The 26,945-nt window shown below is 41.1% G+C and overlaps 2 protein-coding genes across 4 annotated transcripts in view; one reads left to right on the forward strand and one right to left on the reverse strand.

Moving 5' to 3' along the window:
- Positions 1 to 963: 963 nt before the first annotated feature.
- Positions 964 to 24,752, reverse strand: tmem242 (transmembrane protein 242). Of its 2 annotated transcripts, none has more exons than XM_069931629.1 (5): positions 24,567 to 24,752; positions 23,885 to 23,987; positions 10,990 to 11,066; positions 7,820 to 7,957; positions 964 to 1,264 (listed from the first exon to the last, which is right to left on the reverse strand). In XM_069931629.1, the coding sequence occupies exons 1-5, from the start codon at positions 24,735 to 24,737 to the stop codon at positions 1,154 to 1,156; spliced, it is 600 nt and encodes a 199-aa protein (XP_069787730.1). In that variant the 5' UTR covers positions 24,738 to 24,752; the 3' UTR covers positions 964 to 1,153. The 2 variants fall into 2 exon arrangements, with proteins under 2 accessions (XP_069787730.1, XP_069787729.1); XM_069931628.1 differs by having other exon boundaries at positions 10,990 to 11,090.
- The window catches only part of zdhhc14 (zinc finger DHHC-type palmitoyltransferase 14), a 136,482-nt gene continuing 133,856 nt past the window's right edge, over positions 24,320 to 26,945 (forward strand). For both annotated transcript variants that reach the window (XM_069931625.1, XM_069931626.1), the window contains exon 1: positions 24,320 to 25,650. In XM_069931625.1, coding sequence (XP_069787726.1) covers positions 25,424 to 25,650 — 227 coding nt within the window. In that variant the 5' untranslated portion in view covers positions 24,320 to 25,423. The remainder of the gene's footprint in view (positions 25,651 to 26,945) is intronic.

Raw genomic sequence — 26,945 nt, forward strand, 5'->3', positions numbered from 1 at the left:
GATGACCATGGTTTCAAAGTCAAATGGAAGATTGGTGGCTGTGGGTCCGGAGGTGACTGGTGAGGCCAATCCGGGCCCTGAAGGACACAAGTGGGTGGGTGCTGTCATGGCAGTGGATGCTGCTCGGGCCTTGCACACAGCACGCTTTCGATGTGCCTTGATCATGCGCCTGACTTCAGCTGCATGGGCTCCTGTGGTGATCTTGCTGCCAAGCTGGACAGTCAAAATTTACAAACCCTGTGAAACCCTGCTTGCAATGATTCACGATGGGGCCACCTGGGAACTCTGTAGATTTGTACTGAGGCATTAATGTGCCACATTAATCTAATATTCCATCTGGAGACTCTCCAACCAGATGGCATCAACATCGATCTCTGGTTTCCATTAAGCCCCTCCTCTGAGTCTTTTCCTTTCAGAGCAATCTCTGTTTCCTTTTCTTTAGCTCTCCACCCCCTTCCCATCTCTCTCCATTCAGACCCACCTGTCACTTTTCAGCTTTATTCTCTTCTCCCCTCCCTGCCTGCTTTTGCTCATACAGTATCTTGACAAAGAGCTCAGGCTCAAAACGTTGGTTACCCTTTACTTCCTATAGATGCTATGTAACCTGCTGAGTTTCTCCTGCACTTTGGTGTAATGCACATTAACGAGCCATTGGCATTGACTTCCTCGTTTGTAAAACTTCAGCTCGCTGTAACACCACCTTAGATGAGGAAGGTCCTTCACCAGTTTTCATTCATTGACCTAATCTCCATTCAGTCAGTGGGAGGCATTGGTGTGGGTTATGGCATGCTGAGTGTAAAGAAAGAAGGAAACAGGAACCATTTTGCTAATCAGTAACCCTCTCGAAAGCGTGAACTGGTCAATAAAAAGTTAACGCCTGTGCCACTTGTGTTGAAATGGCTTTTAGAGTGTGTGAAGATATTGTTTTCATTGGAAGTATAACCCTCCTCAACAAATGGGAAATTTTTATGTGGGAAACATTATTTAAAGAATTTTATTCAATTTCTTTGCACAGAGTTTTTAAATATGAATGCATTTTAAGTCAGTACCATTATGTCGCAGAATTTATAAAAGATGCAATTTCTGTACATGATTCTTTTATGGGTCAGACAAGTGGATTACACGTGTATTGTTCTGTTTAGTCAACATCCCATTACTTCGACTTGAACAGGCTCTCCCAGCTAAATTGCTCGGCAACCTCTGTGTCTGTGCTTTTTGGAATTTCAGGGAATATTGTTTGGATCTTTTCTCTGAATTCTGTCATCTGCAAATTGGAGAAAAATTAGATTATTCATAACAGTACATACAATCCAGATGATGTATTTCTTGAGGCTATTTTGATTCATGAAATGAAGACTTATTTTTTGCAAATACATGAAATATACTCAGTTCAGTAAGATTCTGAGATACTCCCTACATTTCATAATGGCTTCTTCCCCCTCTCTGCCTAGGAATACTTAATATGTGATCCAGAATCTTGTATAAAATTGTTTTTTATATTTTAAATGATTATAAAATTACGAACAATGCAGAAACTACAAGCAGATTCATAAAAAATGGTGCATTATTGCTAAATCCAATTCAAATAGGAAGTCTCTCACGATAAATGATTAAATGGATGAGAATCAGATCTGCTCTGCTCAGGAAACTTGTAACCATTATCCAGTGCTCAACAATACACGACCTAGTGTATAGTTTGAAATGAGTGAAATTGGAAAGATCAAAGATTCTATGACTGACTTATTTTCTTCCTTAAGTGACAGTGTCACAACATTAGGACAATTAACAATTTTGATAAAGACTGGGTTACATCTCAAGTAGATCAAGCTAATCAAGAGCTACGTAGGAATGAGTTCATTGGAAATGTCATATTTAAAATTTTTGATATTCTTAATAATGCAAAAAATACAAACTTTCAAAGGGTAATCCGAAGTAAGAAAAAGGCACATTATGTAGCTTGTGAGGATCTGAGTCTGTTTTATAAGTTTTTTGTCCATTTAGGATTGTTTAATCTCATGACTGAACTCTTTCTTCCCTCTAATTTTAACTATCTTGTTGCAATTAAAGCAGAAAAAATAGGAATATGGCTGCTTTGCAAATTCCACAACAAATGTTGTCAGAGCATGACAACATTTGGAAGGGAATCAGTTTTGGCAGCATGGGAGGCCATTGCTTAGCATGGAATAATTAATAAGATGGTCTTCTAGATAAGGTATCACACATTAGTAATCTGTTGGAGAAGTACAGTCTACTCAAGGATAGTCAGCATGGTTTTGTGAAGGGAAGGTCATGCCTCACGAGCCGAATTGTCAATGTCCCCCATGAGAGACTCATCCAGAAAGTCAGGAAGCATGGGATCAGTGGAACCTTGGCTATGTGGATTTTAAAAAAAACAGTCTTGCAGGAAGAAAGCAGAGAGTAGTACTGGAAGGAAAGTATTCTGCCTGCCGCAAGGATCTTTTCTGGGACCCCTGCTCTTTGGGATTTTTATAAATGGCCTGGATAAAGAGGAGGAAGGATGGGTCAGTAGTTTGCAGAGGACACAAAGGTTGAAAGAGTTGTGGATGGAGCTGAAGGTTGTCAAAGATTACAAGAGGATATAGATAAGATGCAGAGTTGGGCAGAAAAGTGGCAGATGGCGTTCAATCTGGATAAGTATGAGGTGATGCATTTTGAAAGGTCAAACTAGAAGGCTGAGTACAGGGTTAATGGTCAGTTACTTAAGAGTGTGGATGAACAGAGACTTTGGGGTTCAAATCCAGACATCCCTCAAGGTCACCGCACAGGTTGATAGGATAATTAAGATTGCCTATGGGGTGCTGGGCTTCATTAATAGCGTGATTGAGTTCAAGATAAGAGGGGTCATGTTGCAACTCTACAAATTTCTGGTGTTACAAACCCAGAGAACCCCAAAACCCAGCAGTAATAGATATTCACCAAGACAAATGGTTACTTAAACAAAAGTTGCTTTTGATTATCTTTAAACATGAAAACAGAATCACACTTTAACTTATCACTATTGACTTAACTAACCTAACTTAACCCCCCTTCTAATTCTAAGCACACGCATATGTAATGTGTGTGTAAGTACAGAAAAGTTCTTTGATTCACAGTCCAATCTCACTTCTCATTCCTCCAAGTTCACTGGTTGCAGGCAATTCTTATACTGTGCATAGAATTTTATATTTATAAAGTTCACCAGACTTTAGTGCTTGAAAGGTAAATGGTTACCGCTCAGGAAGGTTCTTGTTGGTTTTCAGAGAGAGATTTGTTGTTCCAGGACACCCACAACTGATTCCTTTTTAATCAGCCACTTCAATGTCTTGCTGATGAAATTTTCCCCTTCAGGGTCCTCCAGATGATAACCTCTTTCTTTCAGGTCACCACAGAGTTCCTTTTTGTTTCTCTTATTTCAAGTGAAACACTAGACAGCCAGTCCTCTCCTCATGCATGAACCACAAGGGTTTTGACCAGGCTGAACCCATCTTCCGAATGGGGTTTTCTATAAACTTGCCAGCTTGACCTGTTCCAGTTGCTGCTGCTGACTGTAAAACTGATCTCTGTGTGTGTGTCTCTCTCTCTCTCTCAGAGAGAAAATCTGTTTTATTCTTTCTGCTTGCAAAACCACGATCCTCCTAGAACAGCAAGTTCTACTCCAAACAGAATGTGGCTCCAACAGGTTCTTTCATCTGTTGCCTTTTTGTAAATAACAATCCATTAGTGAAGTCTCTTGGGCATTCTTCAAAGCTTTTGCAAAGGCTGTTGGCCCCACATGTCTGGCATGAGCAGAGCTCCAGTATTTTAAATAAGATCTGTTTTACAGTGTTTGTATGTGACCTACACTAAAAAACCTGCCCCAATTTATCTCCCAAAAACATACTTATATACAATACAAACACAACATAATCTGTCACACTGGTAAGACTACATAGGGTTTTGTGCTCAGTTCTGGTAACCTCATTATAGGAAAGATGTGGAAGCTATTGGGGGGGCGGCAGAGGAGATTTACCAGGATGTTGCCTGGATTGCAAAACAAGCCTTATGAGGCAAGGTTAGTATAACCGGGAATTTTCACTTTGGAGCGTAAAAGGATGAGGGGAGACTTGATAAAGGTCTACAATATTATGAATGGCATTGGTAGGGTGGACAGCCAGCACCTGTTTCCCAGGGCAGGAATAGCAAATATCCAAGGACTTGTATATAAAGTGAAGGCAGGGAAGTTTAGCGGAGATATCAGGGATGTTTTCTTTGCAGAGGTTGTGGGTGCCTGGAATGCCTTGCCAGGGATGGTGGTGGAGGCTGAAATATTAGGGGCATTTAGGAGACTCTTAGACATAGGGATGAAAGAAAAATAGAGGGCAACAATAGGAAGGGTTTAATACTTTTTTTAAAGGAATATATGGTTCGGCACAACATCGAGGGCTGAGGGCCTGTACTGTGTTGTTGTGTTCTATGTTAATCTTTGACGTTTTTATGAAACAAATCTTACCGCACCATAATGAATCATCAAGATTACAAGGAATAGGTTTAGTGACTTGAAACATAATTGCAGAGATCAGAATTAACCAATGACTTTCATCCACCTCAAGTGAAAATAGATAATGATTATCATATATTTCAGTGTATAAGTTGAGTTGTGAAACCCTAAAAATTTTCTAAAAGGGGGAGATCGACTTATATGCCAGATATGCTTTTGAGACCTTAAATTCACCTAAAAAATCCTGATTGAAGTTGATTTGACGTATAAGTCGATACTGGAAGCACCTCCCCACAGCCGCCATCACCACTGCTCAACAACTCCCCAATGCTGGGCTCTGCCATAACCACTCCTACCTGGGACTGGGACCCTGAGGTCGCCGTCACCACTCTTGCCTGGGGGCAGTAGGCCAAGGTTCCTACTCCCGCCAGGAGCACGATGTTGGTGCTTTTTAGTAAGTTTGTTTTTCTCTTAAATCTCATGAAAATGTAGTCTCACTCTCACGAATGAGGACAGTTGACTTCAAATTGCTCTTGAATTTTTTGGGCATCACATCAGAGTTTTCCATTGATCAATTAAATTGCTACTGAAAGAAATGTACAATCCAATTTGCTTCATTATTATTCTCTTCATCTTTCCAATTGATGTTCTACTGCAGATTTAACTAATCCGAAGTTGCCTGGAAGCATTTCAAGACTCCTTTATTATCATACAATAAAAACAGTGCAGTATTACACAGTATCTGCTTTAGTCTGCCATGGCAAAAATTCCCTGACACACCTCTTGCAGTCAGAGTAAAAGCAGCAAAAGGGAGTCTCCTCAGAGTCACTGAGTGTTAGTGGATTCACCTCCAACACTCCTGCAGCCAGAGTCCAGTCCAAATCATGAGCTGCTCCAGCTCCGAACCGCTGAGATGATTAGGAAGCCTTCAGCGCCCTCTCGCATCCCAGTTCTGATACCTAGTACCCCTTCAGCCAGTCTCCAGCAGCCTCGTGTGAATCCTTCTACCGCAATAGCCAGCAGGCTACTTGGGTACCTCACATTGAGTTCCCAACAGTCTGCCGCCTGTGCGTTCTTCAGCCATAGAACCCCTCACTGGTCTACCACTGTGGTCACCGTTCCGTGGGTCATCTCCTCTGCTTCTTCTCAAATGGGGGTTGTTCTACCAATGTTATGGTGCCCTGCACCAGCCCTCTGCTTCCCCAGAGTCTTACCCCTCATATCTGCTGCCGATCATAGGTGCCATCATCTTGGGAGCAGACCCTGTGGTCACAGAAGCTCTCTTTTCATCTCTGATGCCTTGCAAAATTGCTCCTCAAGGTAAGGGTGCAATTATAGATAAATGCCATTTACACCAGACCTTATTTGAGTTCATTTAGGATTTCCATCTCCATCTCAGTCATATCATAGCATGTTTGATTAATGTTCTGGTGTAAATTTGGAGACAAAATCTCTCCCAGGCCGACATCCCCAACATTTTAATAACTTTGTTACTTTTGGTCCATTGCAAAGAAACTTGCTCACATGCTCAAAGCTTCCTTGAAGAAATATAACATTCTGACCGACTCTGGGGAAGCTTGTCTAGCCCATCATCACAGATTTGCCACTGGCAGGAATTGCTTAAGTGCCTCTTATAGTCAGACTTATAGTCAGAGAGAGATAGAAGCAAAAGTGAGCCCCCCCCCCAGAGTTTCCCACTGTCTGTAGGTTTGCCTCCAGACTTCTGCACCCACAGAGTCTAGTTCAAACCATTGGCAACCCGAGCTCTAGATCCGAACCTCTGGCACAGCCAGGAACCCTTCAGCACCCTCGGCACCTCCTAGTATCCCGGTTCCAACACCCAGCAGTCCACAGCCCGCCAAGAGTCTCCTGACAGTAGTCTCCAGCAGCCCACAGCTTCTGTGGGTTCCTCACCTTGAGTCACCAGCAGCCCATTGCATGCAGAGCCCCCTCACTGTCCACCGCTGTGGTCATCATCCCTGAAGGTTGTCTCCTTCGCTTCTCCCTCTCAGATGGGGGGGGGGGGGGGAGGTGGGAGTGCGGGGTGGTGATCTTTCTGTCCTGCTCCAGTTCTCTGCTTTCCCAGTCTGCAGCCTCTCATGGCTACTGCCGATTAATAGGCACCGCCATCTTGGCCGCAGACCTGTGGTCGCGAGATTCCTTATAAAAATCACTGTAGGCTCCCTCAATAGGCTATTCAAAGCCCATGTGAAGCTGACAGCAGTCGACTGGGTGGCTGGGACCTGCGGGAGTGCTGCACCTCTGCTTCATCACTCCCCATGGCTCTGCACCAGCACTGTCACCACAGCAGCTCTGGCAGTGCTGCCATCTTCAGTATGATATCAAGAATCTAGTGGCCAAACTTTGGAGCACACCGGTACTCTGGGTAATTGGAGAGAGGAATACCACCTATCCATCCTATCGCCACTTCCTGCCCTACCTACAGATGAGTCAGCACTTTACATAGTGGCCTCTTAGCAAATGGAGAGTCCACAAAATAAGAACAAGTCATCCTTCATTTTAAGGGGCTGTGATGAGCTGCTGCTAATGGGGAGGTGGGGAGTGGTTTTTGCCACAATCGGGGCGGGGAGAGTGTGGGGGGGGGGGGGGGGGAAGCCGTAATGTGTTACTGCTGCAAACCAGAGTGGAACATCACGACAGCAACCACCCCTCCCCCCTTTCGCAGCAGTGGCACGTCGCTTGTGGGGGGGGGGGGGGGGGGAGAGGAGGAAAAAGGACAGTGACTGACAGGGGGTGGGGCATTTAGGAGAACTGACTACGTGACGCGTCACTCACCACGTTATTGCAGGAGTGGATTCCCCCTTAAATCGCCGGGTTGGAGATTTAATCAGGATTTATCAGGTAGTCTGGCTGTGATTTGAAAGGTGCATCCTGCACCCACAACCCAGTAATCACACCCAGGTCCCAGGTGCTGCGATTTGAAAGCACCTAATGCTGCTGGTTACTTGTGTTCAACTTAATGCAAAACCAGGGGTTGCCCACTGCTGCCACTAATTCTCTCTTAGATTCACTGGCTGAAGACTAATTTGTCACATTGGTACGACTAAATCTTTGCCACACTTTTCAACAAATATTCATTTTTTGGCATTAAAAAATAAATGGGTGCCAGGAAAATTTATCAAAACTAATACTAGTCAGACCTCCAGCACTTTTCCTGATCTGTCATCTAAAATCAGGGCAGAGGTGGCAAAGAGAGGAAATCAATTGTTCCAATTTTAAGTAAAAACCTGATATGCAGAAAAAAGCATTTGACAAATTGCAAAAACAGTAAATTTTCAATGATTGGTGCTTCTGGTAAAAGGAAAGAAATTAAATACTTACGCTGTGTGCTCCTACAGCCTTCCAGATCGTCAGGCTAAGCAAACCCACCCCACACCAGGCGTAAAGGGAGCCCCAGCCCAGAGCCCTCAGGGCGAGTGAAGCACCACTCTCGGGAACTGCAATGGTCGCAGTCATCCCCTAGAACAGAAGGACAGCAGACATAAAAGATTTTTATTCGTCCTTCAAAATATTTCACATCCAATCAACCTCTGGTTACTGAATGCAAGTGGAGACAGAAAATGCTGAAGTTAGTTAGTTCGAGGTTTCCTCCACTGATCCAAGGCTTTCTTTTCAATTTTATTGAACTTAATGGTTAAATTGTTCAATTTCAACGTAGCATTCAGAGTGGGAGGTTGAAAAAAGTAAATGTTACCAACAGCCAAAAGGTTAGATAGCATCTGTTGAAAGAGCACTTGCTTTTATTTTTGACTTTCAGCTTTGAAATCAAATTGATTTTTTAAAATAATATTATGATTTTTAAAATATAAAAAATAGGCCATTTCTGCCCACAAGTTCATGCCACTCAATTAACTACACCTCTGATACGTTTTAAATGGTGGGAGGAAACCGGAGCACCCGGAGAAAACTCACACAGGAGAACGTACAGACAGCGTGGGATTCGAACCCAAGTTCCAATTGTTGGCGCTGTAAAGGCATTGCACTAACTGCTATGCCAACTGTGCCGCCCAGCTTCTGTAGTATTTTTTGATATTTAAAAATATATATTGTTAAGTTCTTGATTTCAATCTTCATTATATTCAGTGCTGGATTAGAAAAATTTTAAAAAACAAAATGCTGGGAGATTCTTGGGTTGGGCAGTAACTATGGAGATAAAATTGCAACATTCCAGATTGATATCTTTTTCATACTATACTACCTTCTAGAGTTAACAATTATTTTAATAACTTCAAATGGCAGTTGTTTTCTTTCTGTTGATTGCTCCTCTCGAACCTGGTTTTACTTGCTGCTCTACCATCACCTTCCATCTGCCCTTTTGTTTTGGTCTACACTTTCTGAACTTAAAATCACAAACTTTCAGCTCTGTTGAAAGGTCATTGATCTGAAGCACTAACTTATTCTACTCTTTTCAAATCCTGTCAAACCTGCTGCATATTTCAATATTTCCAGTGCTTTCTTTATACTCCTATCTTACACCTGCATTTTCCATTTGTAAAAGTCTTTCCTGTGACTTGTATCCAGGATCCAATTATATTGTGAGCAGGATGCCATTTATACAGTGATTTTACTGACTTTCAGTGGTCAGCAGCTTGTGTGAAGACATATCAGCATATTGCTGATAAAAGGAGCAGAATATGACAGAATATGTACAATTTCACCAGTAATCTATGACAATTTCTTTATACAGTAAAATTCCCATTATCTAGAATTCAAGCAACCGGAAAAATATGCAGAAAATAAATGGTTTAAAAAATACAGAAGTTTAAAATTGATGCCCCCAGCAGTTAGTTCGTCAATCACGCAACAACCATAGAAACAGGCCAACTTGGCCCTTCTAGTTCATGCTGGACACTTTCTCCTACCTTACCCCACTGGCCTACAGACAACCCATAACCCTCCAATTCTTTCCTGCCCCTATACATATCCAACTTCTCCTTAAATGCTAATATCGACCCTGCCTCTGCCACTTCATCTGGAAGCCTGATCTACTTACCCACCACTCTCTGAGTAAAGAAATTCCCCCCTCATGTTTCCTCTAAATTTTTGCCCTCTAACTCTCAACATGTGTCCTCTCATTTGTATCTTCCCCTTTCTTAAAGGAAAGAGCCTCTCCACATCAACTCTATCTATACCCCTATTAATTTTAAATATATCAATCAAATCCCCTCTCGACCTTCTATGCTCCAAAGAATAAAGACCTAACTTATTTAACCTTTCTCTATAACTTAGACCCTGTAACTCAGGGAACATTCTAGTAAATCTTCTCTGCACTCTCTCCAATTTGTTGATATCTTTCCTATACTTTAGTGACCAAAACTGTACACAATACTCCAAATTTGGCCTCACCAATGCCTTGTACAATTTTAACATAACATCCCAGTTCCTATGCATATTTATGAAGGCCAACATACCATAAGCTTTCTTCACCACCTTCAGGGAACTATGACCCATTATTCCTAGATACCCCTGTTCTTCTGCACTTTTCAATGCCCTACCGTTCACCATGTATGTCCTATTTTGATTAGCCCTACCAAAATGTAAAGCCTCACACTTATCTGCATTAAATTCCATCAGCCATCTTTCAGCTCACTCTTCTAAATGCAATCTTAAGCAACCAGCAAATACACTTATTTGCCATCTACCAATCCCCATAGGTGTCAGATTCCGAGGGGTTTACTATATGCCATTTTATGAAGGGGTGAAGCCCAAAAATCAGAGATTGCCTTCATGATCAGCTTGAGGTGAGAAATCCTGCATTCAAGAATGGAGGTTTGTTAAGCATACACATGTGGTCCTGCCATCAGCCTTGGAGTCTGCAAGGTATATTCAATGAAGAAAGACCATCAAGTGGAAGCATTAAGGAAGTGATGAAATGGAAATGGTTAAAGATTGGAAAATAAAATTCCAAGCTAAAATTTCTGGATGGATGAAAAACAATGAAAGAAAATCTGGTTAAGGAGACATTATTTCCCAGGGGTAAGAAGAGGCTGAAATTATGGATTTCCAATACTGTCATGTTTAGGAACTCTTTGCATGTGCTCAAATCCTCTTGTATTTCTAACTCTTTCCAATTCTGTTGAAAGACCTTTGCCTTGAAACATTTATTAAAAAGTGGTGTGCTGTTTTGATCAGAGTAACACATGACAAATTTATACCCTGATGTGACTGCATAGATAAACAATGAAGCTGGAGTCAGGAATCTGAGTCAGAGGGTAAGATTGGATGAGTAGTACAGGAGGTAATTAAGCTGCAAATGGTGATAGAGAAACAAAGGTAATTTGACACAGGATGTTTATGTCTCAGGAAGAAATTAGAAGATCCCTCAAATGTGGACGTGCTGACTATTATGCGGTCATACAAGTTTGTTCAACGAGGTTGAGTGTAGGTTCAATGGTGGAGTCACTGCCAGATCAGTCATTAATCCTGCCGTGAATATGTGTTACAATTGGTGGAATGTGAAGTATTGAATAAAATGACGATGCTCCACCTACCTTATTAAACCATCCAGGACTTTTCTTTTTTGCTATTGCAAGCGTTGAGCCAAAACCTGCTAGCATTCCCGCTGTAGCTACAAAACCAAGGAAAAGGCCACCTGACAAAATAATCATGCAATACTTAATTTCATTTTTATGTCTGTTTTGAAATAGTTGGAAGATTCAAATGTACAAACAGTATAAAATAATAATAATAATGATATGGTATACATTACAAGAACAAGTGATATTGAAGTTAAATATATTCTTCTGTACACCAACGCAATCTCTGCAGCTGTGACATTAGCAAGTTTTAAGAGTTGAACACCAGCATAGGTGATTATAACGACTTTGATCCGATAAATAGTCACTTGAAGGCTAAGCGAGACACTTTAAATGATTTCCAATAAAAATCCTTTATTTTAAACAAACTTGAAATGATCTTATTTAATGTTGAAATGTTCATAAATAACATCCTTATAAACGTTTAATAGCATCTGTATTGATCTTAGTGAAAATGTAGTAACATGAAGACGGACAATGAAAATTATGACGATCTGACTCGCCCTAGTTTTACGTCACTGCCATGTTTTATAATATACTCAAACTCTCGATTCGCACCATACACTACCAGTGTGCAAGAATAAAGATGGCTGCGCCCAGCCAATCAAACCCGGGCCACAACCGATGCCCACAGGGACTAATGGGACGCTGACCTAACAAAGTAAACAAATTACATCTCATTATAATAGCAGCCAAAGTTAGTAATGTCTTAAATAATAATTACACAAAAATACAATTGTAACTAGCTGCTACAATCTATGGCTCTGTGGAACTTATAGTGCAGGAGAGGTTATAGCTGTATGCAGGTTAGCTCAGAAAGAATGACATGAATCCCAGTTGAGTGTAGTTAACACAGCTTTATTGGACTCACAGCCCTGCTTTTATTCTTAAGGTGATGGGCGTGGTCAAAGCCTCCTCAACACTGATTGGTGCATTTGCAATCCGCTTTCTTTGATAGGCCAGTTAGGCTTCTTTAGTTGTAGCCCATTGGAGGGCAGTGCTGCGGGTCTCGTGCAGCCAGCTGGATCGGCATGTTTCTCCTTCAATTTGTGAGGCACCCCGAGGGGGTGGCGAGGGGCTGCCCCACAATAAACATATAAAATTCAGAAACAATATACAGATCTTCTTTCTTCATAAGGCCAATGGTTACCAGGACATAGCCTTGAACAAGAGTGATCTTTACCACCACTCTGGATCAATAAAGTCTGTAACCTGTGTAGTATGCAAACAACAAAATAAAGTCAGTTTGTACTTAACATAGTTCCTTTGTCTCCAGAATCTTTGAGTTACAACCACGATCAGTAAACCTCAAAATCTTCCTCAGACAAAATTGACACAGCTTTCTGCTTAAGTTTAATATGAGGTATTTCTTCAGCATGTCTTTTGGCTTTCTTCCTTTCTTTGACATTCTACTTCTCATAGGAATTTGAACTCTTAGCACTAGATTTTGAAAATTTATTTGATTCTATCGATTTTAATAAATGAGTCTCTTTAAACTTCCCTGCAATAGGCTTGCTCATCTTTTTCTTATTTGCAGTTGGCTATAAATAAGATTCAAACGACATTATTTGTTTAAAACCATGAACAAGCACAACATTTGTAAAGACTTTCTGGCTCACACAAATCTATTTAACTAGAAATGCAACCTTTTCAACCATTTTGGGGGTTTCTATTGCCTTCTCTTGCAATTCCAAATCCAATTTTGCAACTTTCAATTCAGTCTCAGTTTAGGATTATTTATTTTGAAGCCTTTTATCAAATTCATTAAGAAAGTAATCCTCTCATTATCCTCCAATAAATTAATTACTTGATCTGAAGTGAAAATATCATATGATACATTGGTATTTCTGCTTTCATTTTACTTCTCACTGCTGAAATGTAACATCTCTTTCTTCCTGTACTGTTAGTAACTGATCCGTCAAGTTACATTCTTGTTTGTTTTCTGAAGTCAGCTGTTTTATGTTATTAACCAATGACTTGTTCTCTTTCAAAAGATGAATCTCTTCCTCCAACCTTTTACATTTTGATAATGCTGAATCTCTTTCCTCAATAACTGTATTCATTTCTTCAGCAGTTATTTTCTTCTGTTTGCTGACTTTGCGAATTTTATTTATAATTAAATTTTTATTCTTGTCAACCTCCCTCTGGACCTTTCCCTTAGTCACTTTCAAAACTAAAGAATCATTGGATTCATTCTCATCCTTTTGAAATCCAGTTTTGTTTCCAAGTACAAAATTAAAATCTTTAGGATCACTGTTTTTGTGATTATCCAATATTTCCAAGTCCCTTTTCAACATTTTGTTCTCTGAATGCAGTTGCACCAATTTGTCAGTCATATGTTCCTTTATTCCATCAGCATCATTTTCTGCATTCTCCAGTTTTGCAGTATGTTGCGATATTTCTTCATTGACTTTGTCTGCTGTAACCTGAGCTACAAAAGTTACTTTCCAATTTGTTTAGTCCTGCCTCTGATTCAATTATACAGGAATAATCACCTGCAGTATTTGCAACAGTTTCTAATACTTAATTTTCATCCATTTCTGATGAAAATAATTTCTTCAATGTTGTTTTACATGCCTTTGATTTATTTTCACAGATGTAATACGGAGTATGGTAGATGGACCTTGTGCTGTTTAAAACTATGTTTTAAATTTCACAATCAAAATCCTGTTGACACTTGTCTCTAACTGTTCCTGAGCAATATTATTATTTCCTCCTGAAGGTCCATTAATTGTCCACCCAAACATAGTTTTAAACAGCACAAGGTCCATCTACCATACTCCGTATTATATCTAGTGGTTCCACAGCCTTTGGAACATTTGAACCAATCAGCATCTCAACCTCAGAATTTAACTTCAAATAGATAAACGTTCCACAGATAAGAAAACTGATGGATATCATTATCATGTAGTGTGTTTCCTCCATACACAGGTATAGTCTTTGAGCGTATAAAATTGGAAGATCACAAAAATCTTTGCTACACAGTCCAGCAACTTCTAATCCTGAAACAATGGTGGATTCAATGACCTTTTCTTGTCTCATGGTTTTCAACATAATCCTCGACTTTCTTCCCTGAAAATTAAGTTTGTTCATCAGTTCCACCGTGCAAAAAGATGCAGTGCTGCCTGGGTCAAAAAATGCATAAGTATGTATTATTGCATTCCCATTCTTGTTCTTGACTTGTACAGGCACTATTGAGAATTTGCAGTTATCCACTCCAGCCGCATTCCAAGACCACTTGTCTGAACTGAGGCTATAACACTATTTTCTGATGTTTCCTTTGTTTCTGTTTGCTCCTTTTCCAATTCCTTGTTCCTTTGATGAATATGCAGTATTCTAGGATGCTTAAAATTGCTTATGTTCCAACTAAGTCACTTTTTGCAGTTTTCACTGATATGCCCTTTACAGACAGCTAAAACATACTCCATTTTCCTTTAAAAAAAGCGATCTTCTCTTTATGTTCTTTCTTTTGCAATCGTAAACACATTTCCAAAGCATGTCCTCCTTTACAGAACAAACAACTTTTCTCTGTAAGCAAACTCTCCTTTTAGTTAGTTAATTTCTTTCTTTATTTATAATTGACAGTAGTAGCAGAAGTACTCCTTTTCAATTTTGGTCTAGACTGAGTTGGACCACCTTGAAGCGTCTCTGGTATTTCCGTATATCGGATCTGTTTCAATGTATACCTGTCGTTCAAGGAAATCCATTAAATGCTTTAAGGTAGCTCTTTGATCGAAAATTTCCTGGAAATCACAAGCCATTCTTCTCCATCTTTCCCACCGGTAGGGTAATTTGTCAAGCTGATTTACTTCAAGCTCACGAATATTGTCGTTATCTTCCATGGGATTACAACATCCTCTTAAAAAGAGAGTATATGCTTATAGAGCCTTTACATCATTCAGTTGTAATGATTACCGTTTACAAGCTTTATCCTTGTAAGTTAAAACAATTCAATGCTTGTTGCCAAAATGCTGCTCTAGTAAAAACTTGACTCTGTCAAATCCTTTTTCTGAGGACATACATTGATAACTCTTTACAAGTTCCTATGGTTGTCCTTTGATGTACTTTTCCAAATAATAAAAACAATCTTCAGGGTCTTGGCCCTGGTTTTCAATATTTTGTCTAAAATTTGGTACTGAAGTGGATCTCCATCAAAAGCTTGAATCTCCTTCTTGGGCAAAGAGAGAGACTGTAGTTGGATCAAAAATGCAGCAATTTCACTGTTTCTTCTCATGGATGGATGATAGTTCGTAGCTCTTTCTCTGCCTCTTGTACCAGGTAATGTATCTGAAAATCTCACGTATCGGTCCCCCCATACTTCTGGTGCTTGACTCGAATGCCAAGGAAGCCGCAGCTCTGCCAGTGGATGTTACCACTGGTACAATGTGGCTTGGCTTCACCATGCTCTGGAAGGATTTGTCCTTGTATGTGCATGTCTTGTACCCATGGTACTAAGGTATCTGTCTTAATAATTGGTTTAATTTCCTGTGACTCTCATCTTAAAGTATGACTCCATACCATCATGCACTATTGATAATCTACTTCAAGTACCAGATATCTCTGAAACTTCTAATACTTTCAAACAGGAATCAGTAACAGCTTTTCTTTTTCTCATTTCCAGTTGCTATTTTTGCCCCTAAGCTATTTCCTAGCTGCTCCTCTTTCTTCCTTAGCTGCTCCTTCTCTCTTCATACCTGCCCTTCCTCTAGTTCTTAAAAGGCATATTTATCCTTAAGCCATTCTCATTCTGCTTCAAGAGTGGACTTTTCAGCTCTTACTTTTACATGTGCCGACGTTGTCCTGGAAACTCTGGAGCTTGAACCAGAAGAACTTTTGCTTTCAACATTTGATGCATTGTCACTTGATTTTATTTCATCCTGTAGGTCATATGTTGTCTTCTTACTTACCTCTTTCTCCGATTCGAATTGTACATCTGTTGCATCTTCAGCTTCTTGGCTTTCTTTATCCATTTCCACGTTGCTGACTTCAAATTTAGTCATTTTCTTCTGCAATGATTTTGCAGTGTCTTCATTCCGATCACCCGAAGCCTTGGCTTCTTTCCTTGCCAGATTCAGTCTTGCAATGAGAACAGTTTTATTTCCACTTGTATCTAGTTTCCTTTGGTTTAGTTCATGTTTTTAATACATTGCCTCTTAACAGCAAAGTCACTTGCAACTGCGGCCATTTTTACTTGTCTTGTTCAACCGTCGAGCACGCACAACACACACCAAATCAACAGTCCCCAATGGACTAGGGGCAGCAAAATCCAAACTGTGTTTAAACTTGCCAAAAATACACAGAAGGAGTCTAGAGACAGAAGCCTACTGCTTCAGATGGCTGTAATATGCTGCTATTGGCTATTAAATTTTCACCACAACATCTGTCAATAATATTGCTGATTTTCAAGAAATGGCTTCACCAAAGCAATTATAAGACACTTTACTATAAGAGTAGAAGATTTGAATCCCTCTCTGGCCGTTGGAAGATGGGTGTGGATTACAAAGTAACCCTAACTCTAGGCATTTCCAAGAAGGCCACCATATTATTTTCACTGTCAATCCAAAACACAGAAAGATTCTTTTCTATCTTCTATCCTTCAATTTACTATTCCAAGTTTTTGTTGATTAAAATAAGGCTAAGTGAGACACTTTGTGACATATTTCAATTATTCCAAATACAAGTCCAGATGTATTTAAATCCTTTAATTTAAAGGATCCTTGAATTTAAAGATCCTTGAAATGATCTTCTTTAACATTGAAATGTCTATAAATAACATCCTTATAAATGTTTAACATCTGGATTTGTACTGGAAATAATTGAAACGCATCACGAACAAGTGTATCACCTAGCCTTCAAGCGACTATTTACTGGATCGAAGTTGCTACTTGGAAGCCAATATAGAGAAGAATACAGCTGCACCATTGGGGAAATTAATTCCTGAATGAGCACAGCAAAAATTATTGAAATCCAGTTATCCTGAAGTATTTAATGCAAGTGAATAAAAGATAATACAACAACCAATTTCACACTATTTGGTAGCTGTGAGGTATCATCCCCTCAAAATAGATCAGCAACTCAACACCCCACTGTGTAATTGGATCCTGGATTTATTTTACCTCCACAGCACAATCAGTGAGGATTAAGAACACAAGAAATACAAAACAGTAGCAACAGTAGGCCATCAAACCTGCTCTGCCATTCAATTAGATCACAGCTGATCTGATGATAGGCTTATCTCCACCTACCTGCTTTTTCCCCATATCTCTTAATTCCCCTACTTTGTAAAAATCTATCCAACCTTACCTTAAATATATTCACTGGGATAGCCCCCAGTGCTACATTGGGCAGTGAATTCTATAGATTCACCACCCTCTGGGAATAAAATTAATAAGAACATCTCCACAATCTCCATCAGTACTGGAGCACCATAGGGCTGGGCTCTTAGCCCCCTGTTCTACTCTTTATACACCAATGACTATGTGGCTTGGTATAACAACAACACCATCTACAAATTCACTGACAATACCACAGTAGTGAGCTGAACAAGAAGGGGTGACGAGTCGGCATACAGTCGGGAGATTGAAAACTTGCCTGAATGGTGCACCAACAACAACCTCACACTCAACATCACTAAAACCAAGGAGCTGATTGTTGACAGAGGTGTACAATCCAGTGATCATTGGGAGAAATCAGAAGTGCAGAGGGTGAGCAAATTTAAATTCTTGGGAGTCACTATCTTGGAGAATCTATCCTGGACCCAACACGGTAATGGTATCGTGAAGAAAGAAAGTCAGTACCTCTACTTTCTCAGGAGTTTGCGGAGGTTTGGCATGAAACTAGAAACCCAAGTAAATTTCTGCAGATGTGTGATGGAAAGTGTGCTGACCAGCTACATCACGGACTGATATGGAGTCACCAATACCCATGAGCAGAAAACTCCTGCAAAAGGTAGTGGACCCAGCCCAGGACATCATAGGCAAAACTCTCCCCACCATTGAGTACATCTACGGGGAACGCTGCTGTCGGAGAGCAGCAGCACTCATCAAAGATTTACATGACCCAGCACATGCTCTGTTCTCGCTGCTGCCACAAGACTTGCACTACCAGGATCAGGAATAGCTGCTACCCCTCCACCATCAGAATCGTCAACAAACTTAGAGACTCATTTTAGGAGTTTTCCTTTTGTACTTTATTGATTTTATTCTCTGTATTGCACAGTCATTTGTTTACATGTGTACAGATCTTCTTGAATACAGTGTTTTGCACCACCAATAAGTGGTTATTCTGCCTTGTTGGCAGGAAAAAGAAACGCAGAGTTATATGTGATGTCATGTTTGTACCCTGACAATAAATTTGAATTTTGACTTTGATGGCAAAATCAGTGAAGAACATTTTCCATTATATCTATTTTCTGAGCTAACAGTTCTTGTGTCTCTATAACTTTTTTATTAGATTCCTCTAATTTCTTTTTTAAGTCCTCTACCTCCATTTCTACTGCTGTTTCCTGCTCTTCCATCTTGTCCAATCTCTTTCCCATTTCTGTTAAGGTCATATCTATTTTATTCATTTTCTCTTCTGTATTGTTTATTCTTCTTCTTAAATCATTAAATTCTTGCGCTTGCCATTCTTTAAATGACTCCATGTATTCTTTAATAAGAGAAAGTATATCCTTTATCTTGCCTTTCCCTTCTTCTTCTATTTCACTGTACTCTTCCTCTTCTTCTTCCTCTGGGTTGCCCATCTGTTGTTTCTTTGTTGCCCTTTTCTTCTCTTCTTTCTTGTTTTCGTTGTCTTCTATGTTCTCCTCTTGCTGCAGGTGCTCTGCAGCTGTCATTGCCGGCTGTGGAGATCGACTCCCCAGCTGGTCACCCCTCCCATCGGTGTGTTTTTTTTGCATGCGCGGTTGTGCACTTTTACTCGGCTCAGCGAGCCATTTTTGTAGCCCACTTTCTACCGACCTGAGGGAGCGGGTGTCTCTCTCCACCGCGGGCCTCTTCGAACAGGTAAGGCCTTCTCCTTCTTCTTCCGTTGTCTTCTCTTCCTCTCTTCTTACCGTTGATTTCGAGTTTTCTTTTTTCGTCGCCAGCTTCTTTCCACCTTTATACTCACTTTTCTTTAATTTTTATTTTTGTGCCTTTGTGTTTTCCTTTGTTTTTTCTGACTTTTCTGGAGAGGGCTGGAGTTCACCGTCCGGCCACTACTCCATCACGTGACTCCCCCCAGTGAAGAACATTTTGAAGCAATTTAGTCAGCCAAAAGTTACAATCCACTTTGAAATCAATGATTTGAGTAGGAACAGGGTTAAGATCTGACAACAACTTTCAGGGAGCCAGGAGAAAGTTTAATACAAAGTCATAAGATGGCCATCTCTTTTTGTTCCAGTAGCACATATGGCAGAATGCAGGAACAGGAAGATGAGACAAATTATCTTTCGGTGAAGAAGGGGTGCAGAAATGGAAGGTTTCAGATGCCTGTGCATTGATTCTACTTGTAGCACAAGTGTATTGTACAAGATGCATAGTATACACAGAAACCAATAACTAGGTGCACCATAGCACAATAACTAGTGTGATGGAGGCAAAGTTAAGGGAGGTAGATTAAATTAATTTTGCACAAGAACAAAGCAGTCGAGGGAACACCAAGGGACACACAACGGACCATATGGAAAAGAAAAATTAAGGACACAGGAGAGGAGATAAACGAGATACGAGAACTATGCAGCAGAAGAAAATTTGCCTTTGTATTAATGGCGGCAGTTAGTGCAGTGGTTAGCACAATGCTATTACAACACCAACAATTCTGGCTAGAATCTAGTGCTGTCTTTAAGGAATTTGTATGTCCTCCTCAAGTCTGCATGGGTATCCTCGGATGCTCTGGTTTCCTCCCACATTCTGAAGACATACAGGTTTGAAGGTTAATTGGTCACATGGGTGCATTTAGGAAGTGCAGGCTTGGGGCCTGTTACCATGCTGTATCTTTAAAATTTTTAAAAATTAACAGATCACAGCAAGTAAGGATGTTGAGTTGGGATCAGGTGCCCCATGCACTCAGATGGACAAAATAATGGAGAGTTAGCTCAAACAAGGGAAGAGTGGCATCTAAACAAGAGAGGCTGCAGATGCTGGGAAACTGGAGCAACTTATGAAATTAAGACATTCAGCAGGTCACACAATAGATTGTCAATTAAACATCATCTATTGCATTCCATTGATTCAATCTAACCTGTTGAGTTCCTCTACGATTTTGTGCGTGTATCAGAAAATTCTTACTGAGTTGTTCAGAGTAAAAATTAAAGAAAAATGGCCAAACTGATAATTATAGAACTTCTTCTTCTTTGGCTTGGCTTCGCGGACGAAGATTTATGGAGGGGTATTTCAAAAATAAAGAAAGTTTTACATTTGCACTGAAAATGTGAGAATAATAAATGAACAAACCCACAGATAAATTGATACAAGTACTTGTAAACAGTGATAATGGGGAACCTCAATTATCCTTGTATAAGCAGAATAACAGGCCAAGAAAGAAAGCAAAGTACTGCAATAGGGAAAGGGAGTCAAAAGTCCTCTATTTTGTACATTCTTTTCAGTGAAATTTCCAACAGAACATAAGCAGAGTTAAATTGAGTCCTGTTTCATCTTGTATTTGTGAGTTCTTAGACAACACATGGATGAAGGAAAAGGTTCTTTAAAGTTGATATAAACAGCACCATGAGACATACCATGAGGCTGCAAATCTCCATAACAACTCTTGCATACTGTGTGTCAGCCCCCTGCTGGCAGCCAGTCTAATCAAACAGTAAGGCATTGCTAGTTGCTTTGCAACCATGATCACTATCATTACATCTCCCTTTCTTAAAACAAACGTAACTTACTTTTAACTAACATGTTTTCTTTGTATAACTCTGCAATTTTAACTTTAACATCAGGAACTTACATTTTCATTATTATCAACATTGTTAACATTTTTTCAACTTGTTTGGTGTGTTCACATTTGCATAAACTAAAACTTGAAGAGCGAATAAGATAGCACTACTTAATTCTATAACAGGAGTCTTCAAATTTGCTCAATGAGTCTCTTAGGAGGATTCACGTGTCTTGACGATCTCCTGACTGATTGTCCTTAAATCAGAGTTGTTGCCTCAGATGGTGTCTTCTCAGATGTGCATTCAGGTTGTTCAATAGTATCCATCTTTCCATCTACTGTGGCTGGTCCCATTTGAAGATCTCAATGATCTCTTTCGCAGAACACCATCTTCATCTGTCCGAATGGTGTATGATCTTGGTTGGACTTCACGAAGGATAGTTCCATTCTGAGCCTTTAAGTTTGTTTTGTCTTTTAGTCTTACTTGGTCACCACTGTAGAATTCTGGTAGGTTTTTTGTTCCTCTGTCAAAGTAATTCTTTTGCTTTCTTTCTGTTGTTTTTTGAACTTCCTCACTTTCTCTCCCATTTTGTTTTTAGGAAGTTCTCCTGAATTGGTAGTTTTCAACTTAGCCTACGTCCCATAAGGAATTGTGCTGGTGACATACCAAAATCGAGAAGCGTTGTGCAGTATACTAGCATGCTCTGGTAGAAGGTTGTTCCACTGTCTTTTGCCTTGTTCATCAGTCTTTTCATTGTCTGTACTGATTTTTCCACTAGACCATCGGACTGTGAAAAATGAGGACTTGACGTGGTGTGTACAAAGTCCCACTCTTTGGCAAACTGTCAGAACTTTAATTGCAAAACTAGGGTCCATTGTCTGTGAAGACTTTGCTTGCCATGCCATGTCTGTTAATAACATACCTTATTACAGCCTCTGCAGTGGTGGTGTTCAATTTATACACCTCTGGATACAGGGAGTAATAGTCTGTGACAACGATAGTCCTTCCCTCGACATTCGAATAGGTCAGTGCCTACCTTCTGGTAAGATCTGTATGGTGCTGGGTGTGGCTTTAGTGGTTCTGCAGGATTGCTTGCTTGATATTTCTGGCATGTTGTACAGTTTGACACTTCATTTGTTATATCATTGTTGATTCTTGGCCAGTACATCACCTCTCATGCTCTTTTCTTACATTTTTCGATTCCATGATGCCCTCCATGGATCCTTTTTAGCATCTCTTTTCACATACTCTTTGGGATTAACATTTTGCTTCCTTTGTAGATATCTTCAACCACTGCCCTGCAGTTCCAGTACTCTGAAATGTCAGGTGAGCAGTCCTGCTTCATGTTGGGCTATCCATTGAAGATTTTTTTTAATTGTCTCACTGTTTCATCTTTGTTTGTCACTGACTTTATGAGCTCCATTTTTGCATCTGATATGGGCAGTGCATTTGTGATCATGTCCATAAAGGCATTCACGTCTTCATCCATTTTGTTGTTTGCGGGCTCTCGCGTGTCATTAGCTCTAGACAATGTGTCTGCTGTGTATATTAGCTTACCCAGTGTATGCTACATTCAGTGTATAGCGTTGCAGTCTATCATCATTCTTTGTATTCTCAGTGGTCATTCATTTAATGTCTTTTGGAACAATGCAATCAAGGGCTTATGGTCAGTCTCTACACTGATTGCTTGTCCTGACACAAACTGATGAAATCTTTCACAGGTGTATGTGATGGTGAGTAGCTACTTTTCAATTTGAGCGTATTGCATCTCCATGCCTGTCATCGAGTGTGATGATTACCCTCAGTCATACTTTTGCAGAAGAACTCCACTGAGCCCACCATGTGATGCATCTGATGATATCTTGATGGGTCTCGCTGGGTTATAAAACCTCAGAACTGGTTCCTCTGTGAGCAGTTTCTTTAGTTCCCTCCGTGACTTTTCATGCTCGTGATTCCACTCCCATTCAATGTTCTTTTCTGTTAGTCTTCTCAATGAAGCCATCGTTTCTGAGAGCTTGGATATGAATTTACCCATAAAGTTGACCATTCCATTAAACCTCTGTACATCCTTTTTGCATTGTTGCCATGGCATGCTCCCAATGGTGGACACCTTTCTGGGATCTGGTCTGATGCCTTCACTGCCAATAATATCTCCAACAAATGTTAGTTCTGTCACCCTGAGCTGGCATTTCTCTCTATTCAGCTTCAGGTTTGCTTTCCTTGTTGCTTCCAGCTCTTTCCTTAGTGTCTCATCATGTTCCATTCTCATGGTTCCCCCATACTATGATGTCATCCACTGAGGTATCAACTTCGTCCGGGCGCTCATAGACCATATGGATAGTTTTGTGATACACTTCAGGAGCTGAGGCTATTCCGAATGGTAATCTTAGGAATCTGTATCTGCCAAATGGACTATTGAACATGCACAGTCTTGAACTTACTTCATCCAATTTTAACTGCGTAGAGCGCGTCAAAAGAACCAAAGACTTGTTGATCCAAACCAAGGCTTTTATTAACTAAAAGACTGGAGCATATCACAAGTAGGTCGACCAGTCCAGAATGACCTGGTCTGGCTTGGAGCAGTCCTTTAAGACCTGCCAGTAGGTGTGGCTACTAGGAGTGCTACATAAATGCTTCTCAAGCAATTTGTGTTTTTACTTCAACCGCAGATTTTTGTGATTGACAAAATAGTCAATTGGAGGAGGGTTAATATTCAAAATAAATTTGTCAATTGATTGCAGGTAAATAATAACGAATTTTCATAATCCTGCTGACCAGAACAGGTGAAAAACCAAAGACCAAAACAAATTTAAAAAATAGGAACTCAGCAAATTGAAGACTTTCTTGTGGAGACCACACGGGAACTTTGCCTCTTCAATCTCATCGTTTAAGACAGCCTAATTGCACAAGTTGAAATAAACGTTTTGATGTTAGCAGCGATCAATGCCGAACTCGACGTTTATTACTGAAATAATAAACTACATTTACCTTTAATTATTTGTCCTTTACTTTCAGTCCTGGACCTGTGTGACTCGCTGTGGGCCTGGAGTTCGGCTTCTCTGGGAACACGCTCCGTTTTCATCTCGTTTCTCTGAGCCGAACAAAACAAACCTTAACTATTTTCGCGTTCAGTTTGTGATAAATTCCATGAAAGGAATCTCACCATTTCCAGGCCACAGAGGCACCTCAGTCCAGAGCACTTGCGCCATTGCCCATTCTGCGCTGCAGATCAACTGACGGGAGGCCTCGGTGATTGACAGGTGCGTAGGCAGAGCCGCCCCGACGTTCGATCGAAATCCGGGCCACCCTCCACCACCGCACATAAAAACGGACGCAAGCAGAATAAGTCTGACGTCTCAACCTGGGGGGTGGTGTCCGCGCATTGCATTGTGGTATAGCTAGTTTCTCCCGCCCCTCAGCCCGGCGATCGTCTTTGGATGGAGACTACAGCTCCCAGAATGCAGTTTGCGCCCGCCTTGTGTGGCCCCTCGTCTCTGTTGTATTGAGGAGACATCACAGGCTTGCCTCCTCACGGTGGCCGTGTCCAACGACCGGAGCCAAGTCGCGGCGAGGAGGCGTCGTCCCCCGTCCCCCCCCCCCACTTTTTTTGAATCGCTCCTTTCCTCCAGAGGTGTCGACAGCGCTGGTGCCCTTTGTTCCGATTGCTCACCTGGCTGAGACCTCGAGCTGAGACGTTATTTGGAGGTTGGCCGCCTTCGGATCGAGCTCGAGAAGATCCCGGGGTCGAGGTGTGGGGCGCGGTGACGGCTGGGCGCCGCTGCCTGCTCCCCGTCTGTGCGCTCCCAGGCCACGGCGCTGGGCTGCAGGAGCCATCTTTCATGCTCGGGGAGGAGAAACCCGGGTGATCATTGCCCGATATTTTATTTTGGATGGAAGTCACAACTGGGTTTAATTCACGTCAAGTTGAAAGGGGCGCCAGTGAGTGAGGCTCTGGCCGCATGGATGGACGGTCTGAATTATTGGTGAACGTCGAGGAAGGTGGTGACATCCTTGGGGATTCGGGTTACGAGGGTTTCCTCCTAATGACCTTTATTTTTTAAAGGTAGCCTGGAGTTACTATTTGTGCAATAGGACCACTCTCGGAGGACATTCAGAAGGGAATTGTATCTCTCAACCGTTGTCCTGACGTCCGCGTGGTTTTCCTTTTTTTTAGCGGTTGCCCTGAAATGATCTTTGGAGAAGGGAAAAATCATGCTTGAAATGAGACTTGGCTCGGGTGCGACCCTCACTGCAAGAGGGAGTTTCGCGTGACCCTTGTCGGACTGTCAGGAGAAGGAAACGTGGCTGCTTTCAATCCTCCTCTGCCCGGAGCAAACGTTGTTACCGTCAACAGGGACCCAAGATGAGCAAATCCCATCGTGTCGTCATTGCTGGGTGATTAAAAGCATGAATTTCTCGACACAAGGTGGAAGGAAGCGCGTCCCGTTCACACGAGGTTGAGATGTCAGGGTGGTTTTTCAATCCCTTCGTTCGGAAGTGAGTGGAGACCGGACGCTCCGCGCATTGATGCCGTCCCCGATGAAACAGTGCGAATACAGTCAAATTGCCACTCAAAACTCGTCTCCTATGGAGTCTCCGAAAAAGAATACAATTCCGCGGAGGAAATGGGAAGTTTTCACAGGAAGAAACAAATTTTACTGCGATGGCAGAATCATGATGGCCAGTCAAACGGGAGTTTTCTATCTCACCCTGGTCTTGATCGTGGTCACCAGTGGATTCTTTTTTGCGTTCGAGTAAGTGAAATTCATACTTTCCGTTTTACACCGCCTGAATTTTGTTTTAAGATGTGGAGCCGCTCCGAATATTTCAATAGTTGATTTGTACTGTGATTAATAGCATCAAATCGACCCAATGATGGTGTGGAGAGCGTGGATTATGTTCTGTCATCGAAACCGATTTGTGCATATCCTCCTCCCGATATCTCAAATTTTCTGCCGGAAAGAGAAATGAGCAAAAGCGGGGTCTTCAGTCGTTTTTGGTGTAATCTCAGATTTCATCAGTTCCCAGGGCGACCTCCTCGACTGGACTGAGATTGGGGATTGCTTTGCTCTGTCCGCTGCTACAGCAAGGATCTTTCACTTCATTTTCATGTCTGCCCATGGGCTACGTCTACATTGGAGGCATAGCACTTTGAGGGTCTCAGTATCGACTTCTCCCATTTTCAGTAATTTTTCACTTCCTATTATTCCAATTTTTATCTCTCTGGACTCTTTTCCCCTCCCCTAACCACCTCACCTGCTCATCCACCACATCTTTCTTCCTCCAGCCCCATTTCCTCCCTCCCTCCGATCAGTGCATCTTTCAACCCTCTGCCCCTATCACCTTGGTTCTTTTCTTTCGCATCTTCAATCACCATCACTTGTCAACCTGTGCTTTGCGCCCCCCCAATCATTTCACTGTCCAATTGATATTCCTGGTGAAGTGTTGCAGACCAAAACATTAACTATTTTGCTGTGGATGCTGCCTGGCCTGCTGAATTCCTCCAGAACTTTATATATTGTTCCAGTTTTCCAGCCTCTGTGGACTTCTTGTTTTCTTCAGAGCTATTTGTACTTCAACAACATCTCAGTAACAAGTTTGATTAAAAGCTATCAGAGCTCAGTCTCAAGTTTGAGCATTAGAAATGGAAGCAAGAGTGCCAACTCTTCTGTAGGTTCATGGCTGATCCTCCTCAGTGCCAGTTTCTTGTAGTAACCTTTGCATTCAGGTAGTCCAAATCAGGAACCAAGTCTCTTGGGAAGGAAAATAACTGAAGGTATGCTGTTCCCTGGATGAAAAAAAATTCATCTCAGTCCTAAATGACAAAAGAATATAATTTCTGTATACACTCTTTATCAAGAAATGATTTTTAAATTGTCTGGGTGTGAATGGTTGACAAGAACTTGGCAGATGTACCTTTCTATGAATTTTACAAAAGCACTTCAAAATTTTCCAGCTGGCATGGAATTAATCTGGTGTATTTTCATTGCAGTCAATTAATTGCAAGAGAGCTGATTTCTTTCAGCTCCTCACTCTCTTGATCCCTGTT

The sequence above is a fragment of the Narcine bancroftii genome, chromosome 4, assembly GCF_036971445.1.
Source record: "Narcine bancroftii isolate sNarBan1 chromosome 4, sNarBan1.hap1, whole genome shotgun sequence".
Taxonomy (NCBI): Eukaryota; Metazoa; Chordata; class Chondrichthyes; order Torpediniformes; family Narcinidae; genus Narcine; species Narcine bancroftii.